This window comes from Bacillus rossius, chromosome 11 (genome assembly GCF_032445375.1).
Source record: "Bacillus rossius redtenbacheri isolate Brsri chromosome 11, Brsri_v3, whole genome shotgun sequence".
NCBI classification, from domain to species: Eukaryota; Metazoa; Arthropoda; class Insecta; order Phasmatodea; family Bacillidae; genus Bacillus; species Bacillus rossius.
In genome coordinates, this window is record NC_086338.1 from 56,813,809 (window position 1) to 56,835,396 (window position 21,588).

General features: G+C 39.3%; 1 protein-coding gene across 2 annotated transcripts; it reads right to left on the reverse strand.

Annotated features, from left to right (window-relative positions):
• Positions 1–636: 636 nt before the first annotated feature.
• LOC134537077 (ETS-related transcription factor Elf-5-like) lies at positions 637–21,155 on the reverse strand. 2 transcript variants are annotated; one of them, XM_063377311.1, is made up of 8 exons: positions 21,069–21,155; positions 10,141–10,190; positions 9,044–9,149; positions 8,291–8,548; positions 6,780–6,881; positions 6,163–6,267; positions 4,480–4,675; positions 637–3,829 (listed from the first exon to the last, which is right to left on the reverse strand). In XM_063377311.1, the coding sequence occupies exons 1-8, from the start codon at positions 21,097–21,099 to the stop codon at positions 3,703–3,705; spliced, it is 975 nt and encodes a 324-aa protein (XP_063233381.1). In that variant the 5' UTR covers positions 21,100–21,155; the 3' UTR covers positions 637–3,702. The 2 variants fall into 2 exon arrangements, with proteins under 2 accessions (XP_063233381.1, XP_063233382.1); XM_063377312.1 differs by lacking the exon at positions 21,069–21,155 and adding an exon at positions 11,950–12,063.
• Between the last annotated feature and the right edge of the window lie 433 nt (positions 21,156–21,588).

Here is a 21,588-nt window from a genome sequence, read left to right on the forward strand (position 1 = left end):
TTTCAGAAATAAATTTAAAGTTTCAAATTGACATTTGCACAAATATATAGAAACACTTCCGTTAACTGCGAGTTGGTGATGTGATTTAAAGCTAGAAGATGTCTGGTTTTTGTTGTTATTATTATTACAAATATTGAAATATTCTCCAAATAAATAGTGAGTTGAAATAATAAAGAGTGAAAAAATTTTAATGCCATAAATGTTTTTGATTTTTTTGAATGTCACATTTGAACAATAGTACATGTATTCTTTGGTGCAACGGCAAAATTTAATGCTTAGTGGTTTTACCAAAATGTAAATTTTTTTTACTGACATTGTTTCCAAACTTATTGTTCACGTGTTTGCAACATTCAGAAAAATGTCCACTTAATTCAAATGCCATGGAAATTCTTTGTATAACTCTTAAAAATAATGGGTAAAAACTGGAATTTTGTTTTGCTAAAAGAGTGGCCACCCTGATTATTAACGTTCAAATAAGAAAAAAAGGGAGGGATTCATAATGCCCAATGACCCTTTTTTACTCGTAGGTGATTAGTGTTGAGTACGAGCTTACAATGAATAAGGAGAGATTGATTTTTTTTATGGTCTGAAAATATGAATTTGATACAGGAAATTGTAATACTAATAAGTCATGTATGACTAGAGAATGCAGTTTGTTTGTTTATTTAACAAATTATATATCTCGTATAAACAAAACACACAACACAGTTTTCACAACAGTACATTGTGATCATGACATCCATACTTTAGTTTTTACTGGTACATTTTAAAACTTTTAAATGATTAACAATGTAAAAAAAGTTACAGTACATTTACATTAACATGAATTCAACATGTTATTAATAGACACACCTTTGTAGGATTACGGATTACGTATGACCAATTGTGCACTGAAAATTAAGTACACATCTCCGATAAAATAAATATTTTACTAACAAAAAACACTCTGTAATTACAACACTGGTGATGAACTATAGGAAAACAAAACACACAACATACATATATAAAAAACTCACTGGAAGATGTAACCTCTAACATCAGTTTGGTTTTTGATTAAATGCAACAACTCTTGTCAAATCATAACTACTAGGTAATTACATTGCAATTCCTTGACAGCTGGGGAAATAAGCAATTTAACACATGTGAATTAAATGTAAAAGGTATGACATAAACGCTATCAATTCACACTAAAACTCAAATACAGTGAAACCTCATTAATAAAACCCCTTTTAATACAAAACTATCATTACAAATTTTTTTTTCGGTCCCTAGAGATTACGTAGGAGTTGAAGTGTTAAGTCATATGTTTTATACAAAAGAATGGTTATTATGCACCACAACATTGTTTTTGTTCCAAGGTTAACAATTACATTTAGTATAAATGATTAATGCAAATACTCCAGAATAATGTAAAGAAACAAGGTGGGGTTTAAAATAAAATAATACTGTTGCCATTGGGGGGGAAAAAACTTTGAGATCCAACATTCTTCCAAAATGATGGTACATATTTATGTATTTTTGTAGGTAGTTTCTATAACTTTTATTCTTCTTTAATCCTTTGAAAAGGAGTATAGTAAAGTTATTTTTTTGAGCCACAGGAATAGCCATTCCAGAACTGTATTTTGCAATCCCTAAATTTTTTTTATGTATTTGGTGTTGTATAATATTGTGTGCAAGTTTCCTTGGAGTATATTATATATTTTATAGGTGTTGTGCATGTAATAAATGAGAAAAATTTTTTTTTAACTTATTTGAATTTGATTTTTAAAGTATGTAAAAATTGTGATTAAATTTTGTAACAGTTTGGTTTGCAAAGAGACAAAATAATATCCCTTCAAGTTCGTATTATTGAGGTTTGACTGTAAACGCAATAAACTTTTAGTGCCGATAAGTATTCAAATGCAACCTTTATGAATAAAATTTTAAAATATTGGGTTCTGGACAGTTATAGTTAGTATTATTTGTGAAGTAAACTAATGTTTAACTTATAAATATATATTTTTTTTTCAAAGCTGAAATGCAGTCCTATCGCATTAGAGCAGTGAGGAAATAGTGCGTGCCCAGTACTAAATGTAGGTAAAGTAAAAAAAACTAACTCCTAGTCCGAAACCTTTGGTAGGATCAGTTTTCATCTCGAAAAGAGAAAAGAATGTATGTTTATAACTTTTAACACAATACATAGGGACAGTATTACATGGTCAATTGCAATAAACCCGAAAAGCGTGTAAAAGCACAGCATAAAGACAGAAGTGCAAGTATTTCACCTAAACTTAATCCAAATACAAATAATAATAATAAAAAAAAAAAGCAATCTTTGACTGTCTGATATTCAAGGAATGTCATTTCCAGACACTTTTAAACCCCAAATGCTCGCTAATTAATTTTAATGTGGTTTTAGACCAATTTACTACAAATTATTTTATCATAAAATGCAGTATGTAAATTTTACCAATATTTTGGTGGAGTAAGTACAGTAGAGTCCCGCTAATCCGAACCCCGCTAATCCGAAAATCCGCCTAATCCGAACAGGGCTAGGACGAAAAAAGTAATATTTTTATAACAATTATGAACCTTGGAAAGCAAAGAAAAACAAGTTCTTTTTCAAGTAATGTCTTACGTTTATTAATATGTACATAAGAAAATTATGATTTATCTATTTCTCCTTCAACTAAAAAGAAAAAAAATATGATTACGTACATAGTACTTAAATATTTACATATTTATATTATGCTAAATAATAAAGGTGTGTTTTGTGTCTGATCTTTAATATTTGACACATCAGATGTTAAATAGCCCACGTCTCATAAAGACCATAAATGGCATTATATAAGAAAATTCCGCCTAATCCGAATTTTCGCTAATCCGAACAGGGTTCGGTCCCAATTAGTTCGGATTAGCGGGACTCTACTGTATTACAAAACTTATTTTACAAAAATAAAATAATACCACCAAAATCTGATGTTTTATATATGAAATCAAAATAAAAATAAATCATAAAATCTTTGTCTAACAATAAACTTTAAAAATTTTTTATAATACATCTCACAGTAAAAAATTTTCAACACATTTTGACTGCATGTGTTTCAATATGTTCATCCACACACTTCATCGGCTGATTTGGCCATTATAATATTATTCAAAATGTTTTATTCCTTCATTCTTAATAAAATAATTTAAAAATTGTGAACCAATGTTCTGACCAACAATTTTAAGTTATCTTCACAAAGAACATAGTTATAAAACGAAACTTGGCAATTTTTATATAATAACTATTTCACTGCCCTGAATAATACTTGACAAAAAAACAAACACAATTTTTACATGCAAGTCTTATCATATCATTTACAAACAAATTACGACAGAGGAAAATAGGTGTCCAATAAACTTTAATATCACAGACATAAAACAAAATACTGTAAAAAAAAACTCATGATCATGAAAGTTTTATGACTGGAATTGTACTGCACATTTTCAATGTTTTGTTGTGTATTTCTTCCGAACAGTACATCTCATTCTGTACACATTCACAATTTCATTACGGTCTTCTTCCTGATCAGACACCTCATGGAATCATTCCCAATTCTTCCAAGCTTCTTATTTCACATTGAACACGTTTCTTTGAACTTTGAAAAATTCTATCCTTCAAAGCTTATAACAGGTGTACACTTTGTTTCCTTTCAGATGCACAGGAGGATTCCAAACTCATAATTTGGCAATGGGTTTCTCAAAGTTTGGGTTTTCAGTCTGCCAGCCTTTAGCGTTTGGGCCGAAACGGTAGACAAGTCGTTGATGCTCCACTGCCATGAACACTTTGCTCTTGTAGTAGTATCTGAAACACGGGACCAACCACGCATTCAAGTCACAGATTGAACTTCTGGAGGAATATTTTAATTTAATTATTTAAATGGACTGTAATGAATCACATCAAATGAAGAATTGAGTAAACATTGGAATAAATTACATGAAAATTAAATTGACTAGTACACAACAATGCTTTTTTTGCACAGTCCTGCAAGAGCAATTATGATTATGTTTGCAAATGCCGCCAAGATATTACTACACAACGGGTAGATTGTGTGTGTGTGTGTGTGTGTATATAGACACACACATAGAGAGAGACACACATACACACAACCAAACCAAAACCTTTTCCGAAAACACCTCATATGGCCACCACATATTAATTCCACTGTTCCAAATATTTCTGATTCAACGGGGATGGTAAATAAATAGATTTATTTGAAGTCGTTTAATTTTTCAAACATCGCACGTTGGATGGTATGCGAAAAAATATCAATTTTTATATATTTGATGTTGGACATGTGTGTAGATATGTCCAATAGATATAATTTGTGTCATCTACCATCCAAAATTTTTGTGTTCTAATACTCCGATATTCAAGTAAATATCTACAGTAATAATTGCTCTGGCGGTTCAGTCCCGCCCTGAATGTTGCGCCCGAGGCTCACGGCCACTGACCTCATCGCCCGGCTCAGCTTCTCATAGTTCATCTTGGGGTTCTTCTTGTGCTCCGCCCACACCTTGGCCACCTCGTCGCTCCGCACGAACTTGAACAGCCCCTTGTCGTGGTCCACCCACTGGATGATCTTGGGGCAGTGCCTGGGGTCGTGCAGCATGTTCCTGATGAACTCCCACAGGCGCATGCTCTTCTTGGCTGGAAGCACCCGCAATGCCTTCTGTTCCGCGGCAGGCAGTGGCGTAGCCAGGATTTGTGTATGGGGGGGTGTTAAGAAGCATGCCCCCCCCCCCTCCGTATTAATGCGGGGGGTCCGGGAGTTCTCCCCCGGGAAAATATTGATTTTAAGGTGTAAAATAGTGCTATTTTAGCAGTTTTCGGTACTTAAATTTAATTATTGTAATGGTAAAAATTTTATTAATTTTAATATGAAATTTGTTTGCGTGATGAATAAGAAATTAATCAAAGATTTGGTGCTAAGGGGGGGGGGGGGTGGTTTTGAACCCCTAAAAAAAAAACCCTGGCTCCGCCCCTGCGCTACAGGTCATGGTGGTGTCGTGAGCGCGGCACCTTCAAGCATCGTCTACGCTTCAATCGGAAATGCATATCAGTTTTGTGTAGTTTTAGTTTATATTTCTGCAGGTAAAGATGATGTAGTGAAGAAAGAATAAATTAATGTTTTGATAACATGCTAGATAAAATAATTTACAGACTTAAAGACGGAGCTGAAACATTTATAGGTTTTTACGTCACACGGTTATGCTCAAAACGGTTCAGTGGAGAGGACATATTTAAGGTCATGGTGGGCTCTTAACTACTCGAGGTATCAGTTTGAGTTGTGCCACGGTTCAGGGATACAAGTCCCGGCCATTGCAGCTTGAGAAATCAATGGCCACAAAGAAACACAGAAGATGCCTCTCTTTGAAAAAAAAAAAAATGTGTGCGTAGCGTCTACGCGCGATAGAAGTGAAACTGCTTGCTTATTAGGTATAAATAAATTATTAGTAATTTTTTATATTGAAAAAGAGAAAATAATTAAGAATAGTAAGGCTGCGGGTATGACCTCGATCTCAAATAAAATAAAAAACTGAGAGGAGTAGACAAACACAAGCGGCGTTTAGAGAATTCCGTTGCATCACTGTTGCGTTATTCTACCTCTTCCCTGCTGTCTCCCCTTCTGGCCATTACAACTAGCGTATGGCATGCTACACTGTCTTGTCACTGACGCACTCCCCCTTCTCTACCAGTTCCCCCACCATGAACCTAACTATTCCCATTCACGCGATCTGAATTTTCGTAACGCTAGAAAATTGCAGCCCCCTCAGCAAAGAAGTTTCACTTCAAAAACAGAAGCAAGGTGCTGCCAAAACACGAAACTCTTTCTCGTAAGTCAGATGAAAAAAAGACGCCACAAGGATTTAGCTTGGTGAAGCATGCCCTGCGGCTAGGCGAGTCAGGTTCGGAGCCTGCTACGATCTGAAGTCTCTATGCAGAACGATGCCACGTATACCTATCAAATTAAGACCAAATAGCTCCGCTACAATTTCGAAAACATGTTCCACAGGAACTCGATGCGAGGGTATTAATCACACTTTTAATCCAACTCTAACCAGGCAAATATTGTCATGGACGTAAATTTTCCCTCTACTGGTCAATCGAATGAGAGAAATACGAGTCTGCCTTACCTGATCGTCTTCTGCTTTGACTTTTGGGCTTGCCGGCGGGCCGTGTCTCCGACGGAGCTGGGGCCGTCTGCGGGAGGATCAGTTTCTCGTTTTCACAATCAAAGGCTAGGAGAGAAAAAGAAAAGGACATTTTTGGTTACAAACATGAATTTCATTTCCCTGGCCACTTCTTTATTTCTTCCTGCTATAGTTTTGACCATTAATTTTTTTATATGGAGTTAAGTGGCTAGTAACACCATGAAATCTAAAAAGAAAACAAAGAAAAATTTACGAACACTAATTCATTTAAAGTGAAAATGTAGACAAGCACACTTACTTTTGGATCTGTGGTACAATATTGAAAAAAAACAACAAATAAACACTTTTTCTGTGATTCTTTTGCCATGGTGTCTAAATGAACTCAGAAGGCTAGAGTTATGTGCAACTGCCGCCCAGTTAAGCCAACTCAAACAACAGAATAATCCCTGACCTTGCCCTTCATGCTCTGATGTTTGCACGTCTGTCATTAAATACCAATGCTAAAACAGTACTATCATTTTGAAGCTTGTTTGTTGTTCATTTTGATAAGTTGGCAACACAGCTAGTAACTGAGAGTAAAAAAACCTCAGTGGACTTACCTGGTGTGCCTAATTTTGGGTATGCTTGCTCTTCGCCCTTCGGCCAAGGATCCTCCTCCGCGTTTCTTGTTGTCAGCGTGATGAACGTTTCTGCTACTGCAACTACACAAAAAAAAAATTCACTGAAAGGTTTTTTTTGTGAATTTCAAACAAAAACACACTTAAACCACAACAATTTTTTTTTATTTCAATTTTGAATACAGGCTGTTCGCCAATTGCAGGGCATGAATTTAATTGGTGGCACAGCATGCCAAAAAAAGCAAATTTTGTTGACAAACACACGTCCGGAAAATAAACCCAGCAATGTTACTGGCGCGAACAGTAGCGTTGAATGTACACTTCACTGACTGACAGAGGACGCGTGACCACGGCGCAGTGGGGTTCAAATGCCCCGCAGGAAACGGGCGACAAGCCGAGCGCAGACGTTTAGCTATCCACACGCAATCTGAAGTGCATCACCCGTACGAAGGTCTTCCTATCTGATGCATGACCATTGCGAAAGTGCCCTTGGTAAATATGCACTGCTTCTGCTGCTATTTTCTTCTTGTCCGCCCGTGCACCATCAACATATCGGCCATCTCTGTGAACGCAAAGTCTGCAGTGACATCGCTGATTATCGAACCTGTAATCGCAGCACCGTACTAACAGTGCGCTAATCGCCCAAAGCCAGACGTGCTGACGTACCACCGTGCCGTGCACCGGACTGCCGGTAGCAAGTGCGCGCTGCTGATTCTGAACGTCTGCACCCGGCACGTCGCCTGCTTCGCGCGCTGCGATCGCGCGGCCTGTCGGGAAGTGGGCCAGTCTCCTGCAGGCGCCACAGTGTGCTACCGTATGCGCCTGTAACTTGGGAGCCACCGTCGAGCCAGGCTCCAATGGGGGGAAGTAAACAGTGGACTCATTAAAATGTGATGTAGCTTGGCTTCTGGGTTGTAGCCGTGTCCTTGGCGAATAATAACCAGGATTTATCCAAGCGGGAAACGTGTGAACGGCAAAGGGCGAAGAAAAAAAAACAACAAATATTTATAAATCTAGCAGGCCAGTTTGTTATCACATATGATCGTTTTAGCTTCAACATACAGCCATCTTTTTTTTTTCCTTTCTTTATCTTGTGGTACTATGGCTGGTGATTAAAGAAACAGCAAACCAAAGTATAATTCTTTAATAATGTTCGCAGGCTTTCACGACCTTTTGTCTAAACTAGGTTGGCTTCTGGGGTTGCAGCCGCGTCCCTGGGCGAATAATTCGCAGACGTTTCCGGTCGACATTGCAGTCGCCGTCATCAGGGAGCAGTCACCTACCGATACTGATGATGGCGACTGCAATGTCGACCAGAAACGTTGGTGAGTTATTCGCCAAGGACGCGGCTACAACCCAGAGGCCAAGCTACTTCAGACAATGGCCGTGAGAGCCTGCGAACATCATTGAAGTGTGATTAATTTGTGGACGGAACTTTAGACTGTCGTAATCGAGGGAGAAGCTACAAAGCCGTCCCAGGAACGAGCACTCACGGGTCTCGGCTTCTCGGCACAGCTCGGCCAGGCGCGCGAACAGCACGTCGCCGCACGCCCGGTCCAGCCGCTGGAAGCCGGGCCGGCCCAGGCCACACAGCGCCTCGCCCCGCATGCGGAACTGGCTGATGTCCACATCCTCGCACCTGAGGTCCTCCGCCTGCAGGGCGCTCATGACCCACGTCATGGAGTCCAGCTCGCTCCACTCGCGCGGGTGCGCCTGGCGCCAGCTCTGCGCCTTGATGTCGTAGCTGAAGTCTGCAACCGACACGGCCCGCCGCGCGTCTCTTCAGACCGTCCCCCCATCTCCGGCACTCCATTACGACCTTTGAATATATATACTGTATAGAAGTCGCAAGTGGATAGGATTTACTCTACGTTTTTCAGGAGCGTATGATGAGCAGCTTGGGAACTTCACCGCTGCAGTGCGCTGCCGTAACGCCCTGTATCGTCTTAGTTGTTATTTACACGTTAGAGCGCAGCACTGTCGCCGGCTGTCATTCCCCGCACCCCTCTTCCATCATTCACTGCAGCTCAAGGTCGTTCAACGGGAGGCGGAAGGGGTGTTTGAAGAGTTCGACACTTGTCCGCTAGGGACCACCACAAGTGGATGCCCTAGAGATGGTGGCGATTGCGGCGGTGAATTAACCCAACTACCTCAAAACCGTTTTAGAAATTTTAACCTGGGCTGGCGACTTCTATACAGTATATGTATTCAAAGGTCACACGACAGAACATCCCCGCATATCTCACCATCTAAGTCCACGAGCTTGTTCGAGACCAGCATTTCATCGCCCTTCAGGAAGTAGTTCGTGAGCGGATCCATATCGTCGAAGTTACAGAACGGTGAGTTGTTGTTCTGGAAGGAAATAACCACAAAAAATTTCAATTACTCTTTGTAAATCATTGTACATGCATCTCCAAATAGTAGGATTCCAAATCATGTGCAATGATGGCATGCCAAGGGACACGAAAATTTTATAACGTAACTTTGTTATCGAGGAACTAACAATAACAGGTCGTATGAAAGAGCTACACAGTGTATCGTGAAATGGTTTACTGTACTATCTTTCCACGATCAAATAGAAAACATGTTGCACACATTATTTTGTTTCTTGTTCTACAAGATTTGGCTGAACTATAAAGTGCATCTAATAATGGACAGTTTTGACACATCTTGTATGCAATCAGAGGCCATATAAAATTGCAAATAAAACACTCTAACTTGTCACTATTCTCCAATACCATTATCATCCCCTGACCGACAATTGTTAATTCATTCTATGTATACAGAACAAACACACACACATACTTTACAATAAATTAAACACTCAACCAACAAATATTATTAAGATACTTTCTTCCAGTTCCAAAAACATTAAATTCAAATGCACTGCGTACAGCTAAGCACTTAAAATGTCAAAATTGTGTGGACAGCATGCCAAAACCTGGGCAGCTGTGTGCAATTCATGCAGGAGAGAGATCCGCTCCAGCCATCAATCACAACAGCGATAAAGATTCTGATGTGCCATAGCCAATCAGCAGTTATCTACAGCACAAAGTAGCTGCAATGGATTTCAAGACACTTCACATCAGGAAAACAAACAAAAAAAAGGGATTACCAATTATCTTGAAAAATTTATATTTTTCTGACTATGACTTTAAAAAAAAAATTAGTTAGGGCCTAGATCTGGGGTAGCCAACTTTTGAATAGTGTGGGCTGAATACAGGAAAATAAAATGCAGATGTGTCTTTAGTGTCTATGTTGCATTACCTCCCCCCAGATCAAGTTATGACTGTATGTTTGTTTACAATAACGTAGCCTGACAGTCTTCGAACTGCCAACTCACCTCATACGTGTGGCTCTGGAAGCTGGCTTCGAACCCTTTGGTCATCTTGTCTGGAAATGAAAAATGGACCATTACATGTGAAAAAAAATCTATAATGTCTTTAACTGACATTTACAAAAAAAAACATTTCAAATGACTACAGATTTAAAATGTAGGGTATGTCATGTCAACTTGCAACACGAAGATGCAGGAACCTAATCACACGGCTAATTTTCAACAGTAATACATATATACGATACTTAGGTTGTATTCTGTGGGTTGACCAATTCATTCTGCACCAAGCAAGGCAGAAAATTAAAAAAAAAAATACTCAAATTAAGTACAACTCTTAAGTACCTATTTAAGTAGTTGGTTTGGGTTTTTTCAGGTATCAAATTAATTTTTATAACAGGAGAGTGGGAAAGTGCTTACATAATTAAATGCTTAATTTCCTAGTTTACAGCAATTTTTGTTCTCTACAACAGTAGGCAATAGGCCCTCATCACAATAAAAAAAAAAGACCCAAACAAAATTTTAATTATTTCCAAAGTCTGCACTGGATGCATTTGCTATATTTGCAGAAAATCTATTTTTTTTTAACTCGCTAAATATATATTCAGCATTATTTTCTATAATTAAACTTCACCCATAATAAATTATTTTTTGTAATTTAATAATAACAGTACCTTTAGATGTAAGAAGTTAAACATGAGCAAATCTTATACAAAATAAGAAATAAGTTACATCCTTGTTCTGTGCTATTATTCGTAGAAATGGGCCAATTAAACTATAGGTTACAAAGCTAAAAGTGTTTTGACTACATAACCTATAATTTCCACAAGATTACAATGGATAGTCTCCAAATATTTAACGTGCGACTATTGAAGCGAAGCGTCAAAAAATAAAATGCCAATTAGCAAAAGACTGCTGGAAATTAAAGTTTTGGTATTTCCTAAATCGTTAAGTATTGTTTACTTCATGTTTTTGTTACCCAAGACACCCTGGTTATGGAAAATGTTTACCGACGGGTGTGTTTTCTCGGTATATATCTGTCTCCCCTCCCCCTTACCATTTTCCAAACATATTCTTCTCAAAAGTGTCTATCTAAGTCACTGAGATGTTAAAAACTGATTAATTCATTAATTTACTAATTCGGAATATTCCTCATTAAGATCGTGTGTGTAAACAAATGAAACCCAGGGCGTATCCATTCGCCCCCTCCTCCACTCAATCATAAGTCGAAGTGGAAAAATTCTGTTCGTCCTTAGACTATTGTGTTTTAAAACATGGCTCAGAAGCACTATTGCATTGATGATAACAGTTTTTTTTTTAATATATAAATTATGTTCTTTCGTTATTGTTAATTATCGCATTGCACCATAGATCCTCAACCCCTATGAAAGAGGTATAATTCCGAGTAAAATATCCCCCCACCCTTTCCAATAGCCCAAAAAAAATTACAATTTGAGCTGAATGCAACCCGCAGAATTTTTGTAGCGCTAAGTGTAGCGTTTAAAACTACTTTAAAAAACAAATTCTATTATGTAAACAAAGTTTTACTTTTTTTTTCCTTCTAGATTAATTTCACAAATAACAAACGTCACAAGAAACTACAGATACACATTTACCATAATTTTTAATCGCAGACACTGCAACGTGGGTACGTTTACATCCCCGTGTTTATTACAGATTCTGTAAACACTGTTTATGTTCGTTATAAATAAATTATTTACATTTAAAAAAAAATACTGATTTCACGGAGGCAACACCAATTTGAACTTAGTTACCCGAAAACTGAAAAGTTTTCCACGCGTATATGCAAGCGCTTACCGCAACGGTGTTTTCCTTGATGAAACTACGCGCTCGTAACGAAGTTAGAGAACCAACATTCGACACCGAGGCAGTCTCTTCACTGACAGCTGGCCGCTGTGCAGGCCGAGAACTGGAGAGTCGCGACCAATGAGAGCGGCGCATTTCTGGTATCCATGGCAACATTGACGTCACCGTGCACATTTTTCCTCATACGCAGTGGGGAGCGGGGCTTCCTAGACTAGAGCCAAGCTGGCGACCTTGAGTTTCAAAGGAGGAAAAACCGTGCACCCAGGGGCGTAGCCAGGGGGGGGTTTTAGGGGTTCAAACCCCCCCCTTAGCGCCAAATCTTTAATTAATTTCTTATTAATCACTCAAACAAATTTCATATTAAAATTAATATAATTTTTACCATTATAATATTTAAATATAAGTACCGGAAACTGCTAAAATAGCACTATTTTACAACTTAAAATCCAAATTTTCCCGGGGGAGGACCCCCGGACCCCCCGCTTTAATACGGGGGGGGGGGGGGGGGCCCATGCTTCTTAACACCCCCCATACACAAATCCTGGCTACGCCACTGCGTGCACCGGAATGAGTAATGACCCATAGTATGTCAAACTGCTCATAAGTAGGGACTTGAAAAATTCGTGGTTTCGATGACCCTTAGGATAGACTCCACGATCCTCTATGTACGCGGGAAAATTACACCAGCTCATTGGCAGCTGACTCGTGACACCTGCTAAACTGGGATGTTTGTGATTAGATACTTCTTCCGTTGAGGGTCATTCATTGGCTCACAGTCCTTCAGGCAAACTGTGTTCCAATTACTGAAGCGGCAATAAGTTACACGCACTTGGATTCTAGCCTATCGCGAAATGAAACCGCGAATTTTTCCGGTCTCTACTCATAAGACACGTGCTGATTTCGCGACAGTGTGGACCGTAAATTATTAGAATACTTGACTGACCCTCGCACGGCTTATTAGTAGGGACAGGAAAAATTCGCGGTTTCGATGGTCTTCAGGATATACTGCACATTCCCCTGTACACTCGGGCAAACAACGCAAGTTCATTGGCTGCCGACTTGTGAGTCGTCTCGGCTGGTTCGTCTGTGATTCGATCCTTCTTTGGTTGAGAGTTTTTTACTGGTTGAGATTCGTCCAGATGAACAGTAAGCCAATAGCAAAATCATCTTAAAGTTATATGTATTTGAATTCTAGCCTATCGCCGAATGAATTCGCGAATTTTTCCGGTCTCTACTTATTAGTAGGGGCATGCAGATTTCGCGAAAAGATTTCGAGACTCGATGAAAGTCAAAAAAACTGTAGCACAGTCTGTGTTTCGTGATTGGGTGAGTTTCTCCCAGGTACATATCGATTGTAACAACACCAATCACAGTGATTCAGTGCGGAAGTAAACGCGTCCTGAGTGGCTCGTTAAAATAAGGCAACGACTTCTCTCGCAGACGGCTGTCAATCACAAGGAAGAAAACGCTGGTGCGGGTATACCTTGTTGCAGTCTAATAAGTGTTCAGATCTTTTCGCGAAAAATGCCCGCCCCTACTTATTAGACAAGCATCTAACAATATTTTAAAAAAAAATTGGACCTAATTATTTTGAGCCCCGGAAAGAAAGTGGTATGTGGTGGCAGTCAATGAACACTGTGATACTGACGTAATGATATACACGTTTGCGAAATCCAGCCTGACAAAAAAATACACCTGAATTTTGCAGATTTCATTGTTCTAACGATTAGAGGAATGAGCATTTTGCGGATTAATTCTCGGTAGCAAATTAGACATGAGCAATCATGCTATACATTGTAAATATATACACACATAGGCGCGCACATACTTTACTCTGAGGATTGGTACACAGATTTTTCGACACGCCCATGGGAAACCTGCGAGGCAGTGATGACAGGAAGAAGCGGTGTGATGCAGTCCGAAGTGAGAAAGGTCTTTGACCCTTGTAACGCCCAGTGAAGCCATTCGTACTTCGGACTGGGTCTGACGCATACTTAGAGACCGGAAAAATTCGCGAATTCTTTCGGAGATAGGCTAGAATTCAAATACATATAACTTTTAAATGATTTTTTTCTATTGGCTTAATGTTCATCTGAACACAATCTCAACCAGCTATAAACCCTCAACCAAAGAAGGATCGAATCACGCGCAAACCAGCTGAGACGAATTACAAGTCGGCAGCCAATGAACTTGCGTTACTTGCCCGAGTGCACAGGGGAATGTGCAGTTTATCCTGAAGGCCATCGAAACCGCGAATTTTTCTGGTCCCTACGCATACTAAATGAGTGGAGGCAGGCAATTTTCGCGAGACAAAAAAAAATCCGATCACTCATTAGACTGGAATCAAATATTTGCTGAAATCTGGTATCACCTCCCCCCCCCCCCCCTTCCGCGCAAGATAACAAGTGCGAGCCACGGTGATCACCCCCCCCCCCCCCCCCAACAACATCCGTATTTTCTTCTGGAGGCCAGCCAACACGTACTGAATGGCCCAGTCAAATGTCATCATGGTTTCTCTCATAGACGAACGCTAGTCGCAAGGTAGAAATTGCTGGCGGGGGCATATCTTGTTGCAGTCCATAAAGAGCGGTCAGATTTTATTTTATTTTTTCGAAAGAAAAAAACAGGCCCCTAATATTCTCACAGCGCCTATACAAGCAACCCCGTGTAGCCAACTAGAATGTTATTCATGTCTACAAGTGGTGTCCATTTCAGACACTGCGTGTCTCTAGCCACAGTGTACAATTAGTTGTCATCAAAGGCGTAACCAGGGGGGAGGGTTAGGGGTTCATACCCCCCCCCCCCCTCCTTAGACATTATTTTTTTCTTATCTGAAAGCAGGTTAGCTAAAAGCCTGGGTGTCTTACTGCTATCACCGGCCACTGCACTGGAGGGGAAGAGTAAGCGAGCCCTACCGATTCTCCTTCCCTTCCCCTACCCCTGTCGCGAGCAGAAGCTATGAGGTTGTGACGCCGTGACGGGTGGACGGGTCCCAAGCTTTCAAATATCTTACACCTACTGTATTTAACCAGCGCGGTAATTATAAACAAGTGGTGACTGGGCAATTCTTCAAGCTAAAGCTAATTGTTTCCAGTAATAGGCCAGTTTTGCCGAAACCAAACCATTTTTATTCTTTTTTTTTTTTTTTTGTACTGTCGAGCTTCGAGCATGATTTATGATTTTGAGTGGACGTGGACAAGGCACTTGGATTGATTAAAATATCTTTAATTAATTTCTTACTTCATCACTCAAACAATTTCTTTATTAAAAAATTAATAATATTTTTACCATTACAATATGTAAAGTTAAGTACTGAAAACTGCTCAAATAGCACTATTTTACACCTTAAAATTCAAATTTTTCCGGGGGAACACCCCCGGACACCCCCCTTTAATAGGGGGGAAACATGCTTCTTAACCCCCCCCCCCCCCCTAATTCACAAATTCTGGTTACGCTACTGGTTGTCATAGCAGCCGCGAGATAGCAGCACAAGGCAAAAGAGTTTAAAGACGACCACCCAGCTACAAAACCCCCAGCGCTGGGTGGGGGACTGGGGAAAACGACGAAGTCGCCCCCAAATAACCAGTACTGCCCAAAACCTAATACGGACATAGCAATGTCCAAGTTCCCGCCCATTGCTCCATTGCTTAGTATGTAGTTTATTTCTACTATGTCCAACTCTTCTTTCGGAACCATCCTTCTGTTTCCTGTAATCAACCAGCTTGTCAATAAATAATGCACGAAATTTTGCATCCCGCATGTAAGTGCCCATGATTTTCCCTGCGTCTATGCAGGTTTTACCTGGGCCCAACTTATCTAGTTTTTAGTCTAGAGTAGTCAGTGAAGGGAATTAGTCATGGCTAAAACGTTGTCATGGCTGGCCAATCCCCCTCCTAGCACATGATGCATGCTACCTCTCCTGCGTGGTTCACAACCTGCACGATTAGAGCGCATAGCCCGTAGAGACCTGACCTGCAAAATTCGCGGATTCATTTCGTCATATGCTACAATTCAAATAATTACACCTTAGCGCTGCTTCTACCACTGGTTCACTGTTAATCTGGAGCAATGAGGGCCAATCAGAGACCCTCACTCATAGAAGTGTCGAATCACAGGCCACCCAGTCGAGACGACTCACAAGTCAACAGCCAATGGACAGGTGGCATTTGCCCGAGCAGTGGCGTATCCAAGGGGGGGCACCAGGGGCAAGTGCCCCCCCCCCCCCCGAAAAACCAGTTGTCTGCTACATTAATATTGCCAATAAAAATGATTGTTTCTGAAACCAATAAAATATTTTAATATAATTAATGAATTTCTTGTAGAATAATAAAATGTGGTGGTTGGATGTTATGTGTAGTGTGAGTAGATTAAATACAAATTTAGTAATTTTAAGTCATTTTTTTCTCTGGCTATTGTGAAATCCTAGAGTGCCCCCTCCGAGGTGAACCTCTGGATCCGCCACTGTGCCCGAGTGTGTAGAGTGTAGTGGAGTCTATCCTGGAGGTCATTGAACCCGCGAATTTTTTCCGTTCTCTACGGCATAGGCTTCGCCCTGAGACGCACTTAGGAGTCTCTCCCTAACCCAGACCCCTCCCGCACACTCGTAGTTTTAGGTTAGGTTAGGGTGGAAAAAAATAAAACCAAACCCGACGTATACTCGCTGGTGGACTAGCAGAGTGGCATGGCCGCCGTCGCTTATCTTGTCGACCACTCACGGGGGGTGGAGTGGTGCCTGTCCTCCGAAGTGGTCTGTGCCCGCGACACACGCTTATCATCTGCCCAGGACACCTGAAGCCCGTGACACCGTTGCGTAAGCCCGTGTGTTCAGTTTGGCATGTTGCAACCATCAGGCACCAGGGACCTGATGTTAAACATGGCGTGGCTCGATAAAATTTGCACGTTCAGTACAAACTAACGTATCGGGAAGCGTATCACGAAATTGAGTATCATGTTTTCACGGAATTAAGTAGGGTATCACGAAATATGGGTATGCGTGTATGCCATTTGTTTATTTCATATCTTTTTTTTATTTACTTAAGATAAATTAATCCCTATAATAGAATAATTACTGTGTTTAACATATTGGTAATATTGAAGTTCGATACGTTAGTGTCACGAAGTAGGATTGGTTTACTATATATATATATATATATATATATATATATATATATCAGAGGTGCCCCCCCAACACTATGACTCACCCCCCCCTAACCTTATGATGCGCCCCCCTCCCCCCCGAAATTTTTTATGCCATTTTCTCAATGATTTACTCAATGATTTTATAATATTATACTTTTTTAGTATTATATTTTAATAAAATATAATTAAATTAAAATTCATTTAAACTGATTTTCTAATAATAATTTTGGTCATATCAGGTAATATTTCCATCCTGAACCGACAGATGCCAAACTGCTTTTGTTGAGGGGTTGCCAATATGATTTACAAGATCCCTTTCAATTATCAAAGCACCAGAAACGTATTTTCACATTAGAAGCTATAATTATGTAAATAATATATACATTTTTCTCGTCTTTTAACCACCCCCCCCCCCCCCCTGAAATTTTAATGACGCAGTCTGCGTCGTTACCCCCACCCCCCTTTTGTGGACACCCCTGTATATATATATAGTCCTATCAAAGAAAAGTAAATAATTTGAAAGCAAACATCAGGCCTCAGATTGCCACACTTAAAATCTCAGGGAATGGTTTACTTTTATAAAAACACGTAAAAAAATTTAAGTAGTAATTTTGCTTGAAAAAATATAACTGAAAAAATTATTTTTTTGGTTTTTATTTTATATTTTGGTTTTATTATTTTAGCCTGTTTTAGTCAGAATCAATCGAAGTTGCCGCTACGATACCGAGTTGGCCATTAATAGCAAAGGAGACTTGAAAATGTGTTTATATATATATACATACACACATACATACATACATACATACATACATACATACATACATACATACATACATACACACATACATACATACATACACACACATACATACATACATACATACATACATACATACATACATACATACATACATACATACATACATACATACATACATACATACATACATACATACATACATACATAGATACATACATACATACATACATACATACATACATACATACATACATACATAGATACATACATACATATATACATACATACATACATACATACATACATACATACATACATAGATACATACATACATACATACATACATACATACATACATACATACATAGATACATACATACATACATACATACATACATACATACATACATAGATACATACATACATACATACATACATACATAGATACATACATAGATACATACATACATACATACATACATACATACACACATACATACATACATACATACATACATACATACATACACACATACATACATACATACATACATACACACACACATACATACATACATACACACATACATACATACATACATACATACATACATACATACATACATACATACATACATACATACATACATACATACCGGAACACGCGTGGACAGCCCGTGGTCGCTGCGGTGAGTACAGTTTCCGGTTCTGCAGGAAATACGTGACCAAGGAAGAAATATGGGGTGGAGGGCATATAGTATCTGCGCAGAAACCATATTATGGTCTCAATGTTCAACTGCCTTTTTTTTTCTAATTATGTCTACAGTAAATAAAAGCCGAGTAAGATATAGCCAGTGTTTTTTTTTAATTGATAATATTCAAAAAGCCTTAAATGAGATAACATATTTTACTTGGAAATGATTCTTACAAAAATTTATAAGACGTAATTCCAGAATTTGTTTTAAATTCATTTCCAGAGGGAGGAAAGTACCTATATAAAACTCAATTTAGGGGAAATGTTCAGTTCCCCTTGGAGTAAATTAATACTAAACATAAAATAAATTATTGTCAATATTTTTTCCATTCGTTTTGTAAAAGGGGGGGGGGGGGGGGGGGGGGTGAAAAGTGAGACTGTTTACCTGATTGGCCTAATCTCTATCAAAGAAAAAATTTTATTTTGGCTTACCGAAAATATTAACCCACTGGACTTACAAATGTTAAATTTTAGGAGTACCATTCACTTGAATTGTATTTTATATCTCACATCGTACTTACTTATTTTACTTGTGCATTAAAAAAAAAGATAATATATGACGCTATTTGGACGCTTGAAATTTTGGCAAATGTCTACGAGCGGAGAATAATTCACCTAAAATTATAATATTGTTGATCCTGATTAAAATGTTGTAATATGGAACACTAACTATTTCAAACCACTGTGACGAACGTTTGAACCGTGCCATTGGTAGAGACCGGAAAAATTCGCGGTTTCGATGGCCTTCAGGATAGATTGCACATTCCTCTGTACACTCGGGCAAATAACGCAAGTTCATTGGCTGCTGACTTGTGAATCATCTCGTCTGGGTGGCCGGTGATTCGACACTTCTATGAGTGAGGGTCTCTAATTGGCCCTCAGTCCTCCAGATTAACAGTGAACCAATGAGAGAAGCAGCACTAAGGTATAATTATTTGAATTTTAGCATAACACGAAATGAATCCGCGAATTTTTCAGGTCCCTACTAATTACAGATGAGAGACCGGAAAAAAGAAATTCGCGGACTTCATTTCGCGACAGGCCAGACTTACAAAATTGTTAACGTTTCGTGTTTGCTTCAGTGATTGGGCCAGCCGTTCACGTGAAGGACTCTTGAGCCAATGGAAGGCCCTCGACGGAAGAAGTATCGAATCACGAGCATCCCAAGGTAACATGTGTCACGATTCAGTACCAATCAAAAGGGATAAATATATATATATATATATTTTTAAAAGTGAAAACTTCTTTAGCCGCGTTGAGCGATTTTTGGTAGGGGCAAAACTTATGGGTTCGCGTCACCGACATGCTAGTGACGTGTTGCGCCAGAATGGCGAATCGCAGCGGCCTGTGTACATGCATACGCATATATACACTAATATGTACATTGTATATATTCGACTGTATCATGTGCGTGTTGGACTCTTTTTTTGATGGGTAAAATCTTGTGAGTTCGCATCACCGACATGCTGTAGTAGCAGTAAGTGAAGTTAATTTGATCACGTGAATACATGACCTAGGTCTGACATCACTGGTAAGTCATAGCTATGTAATGAATTTTTACGTAATTTTTACATACCACTGATATCTGTTGTGACTAAAAAAATGATGTATGGATAAATGATATCATGCTTACATTGTGCTAATATAATACCAAAATCATTTTCTTACGTACATATGACGTAGAAATGGTCATATTACACATTTAAAAACACAGTTTTAAGTTTTCACTTCTGTTGACAGTCCCCATGACTGACTATTTTTTTTGACGTGATAAATTCTTTTTAAATCGATGAACGCCGGCTGCACGCACGAAAAGTATGACTCATTGTCACGTTCCGCCTGAGCCGAGCGTGCAAGAACCGGCCATCTTATATAATATCAAACAGGTTAAGGCGGACTTTTTTTTAACTAATAGTTCGTGATTATATTTAAACAAATTATTTAAATTAAATTTGCAAAAAACTGTAAATACAATTTGAAAATTAAAAAGTATGCAATTTTTCATCAATGTTTTCCTATGACTAGAGACTGGAAAATTTCGCGCTTTGGATGACCCCTAGGATAGACTCCAAAACCCCCTACAGACTCCGGAAAATGCCACCTGCTCATTGGCTACTGACACGTGACATTCGATACTTTTTTGGTTGAAGGTTTTTCATTGGCTCAAAATCCTTCAGATAAACTGTGAGCCAATCAGAGAAGCAGTATAAAGGTACAGTCGTTTGGATTCTATCATATCGTGAAATGAATCCGCGAATTTTTCCGGTCTCTACCTATGACGTTTTCATGTAAAATTATCGTCCGTAAACCGACTTTATAGACAACCGCTTTTTTTTTTTTTTTTTTTTTGTTAAAGATATCAACCAGTGGGAAAGCATACATATAACCGACGCGCGACAGACGCCGTAAACACAACCTCCCTCCTCCGGGTCTGGAGGCCGACTGACCAGCACTCACCGCCAGCGGCGAGCAGCTGCGCCAGCCACATGCCGCGACTACGGCTCGGGTACGTCTGGCAACACCGCCGGGGCGTGGGGCGACCTCGGGCCGGCCAATGGCGGGGAGTCCCCCGCGCGCCGGCCAATGGCGGCCGAGCAGGAAAACTGCGCGCGCCACGAGGCCGGGATGGCGCAACCGCCGCGCCGCGTCACTCGCCCAGCACACGTGACTCTTCTCCGGCGGTTCGAACATCGCCTCGGAAGTACATCGTAAAAGGGTAAAAAAAAACGGCATAGAGAAAATAAGACAATGTTCTAAATACCGCATGTAATTTGAAGTGACTAGATGCACTCACATACAATCTTGCTTTCGTGAGTGCTAAATTTCCTGGTTAATTAAGTGAATATTGTTAACAAAGTGTAAAAAAAAAAGGAAATAAAATTATTATTATTATTATTATTATTATTATTATTATTATTATTATAAATAAACACGAATCAACATATTGTTGACGAACGCGATGCCAGGTTCGGAGCTG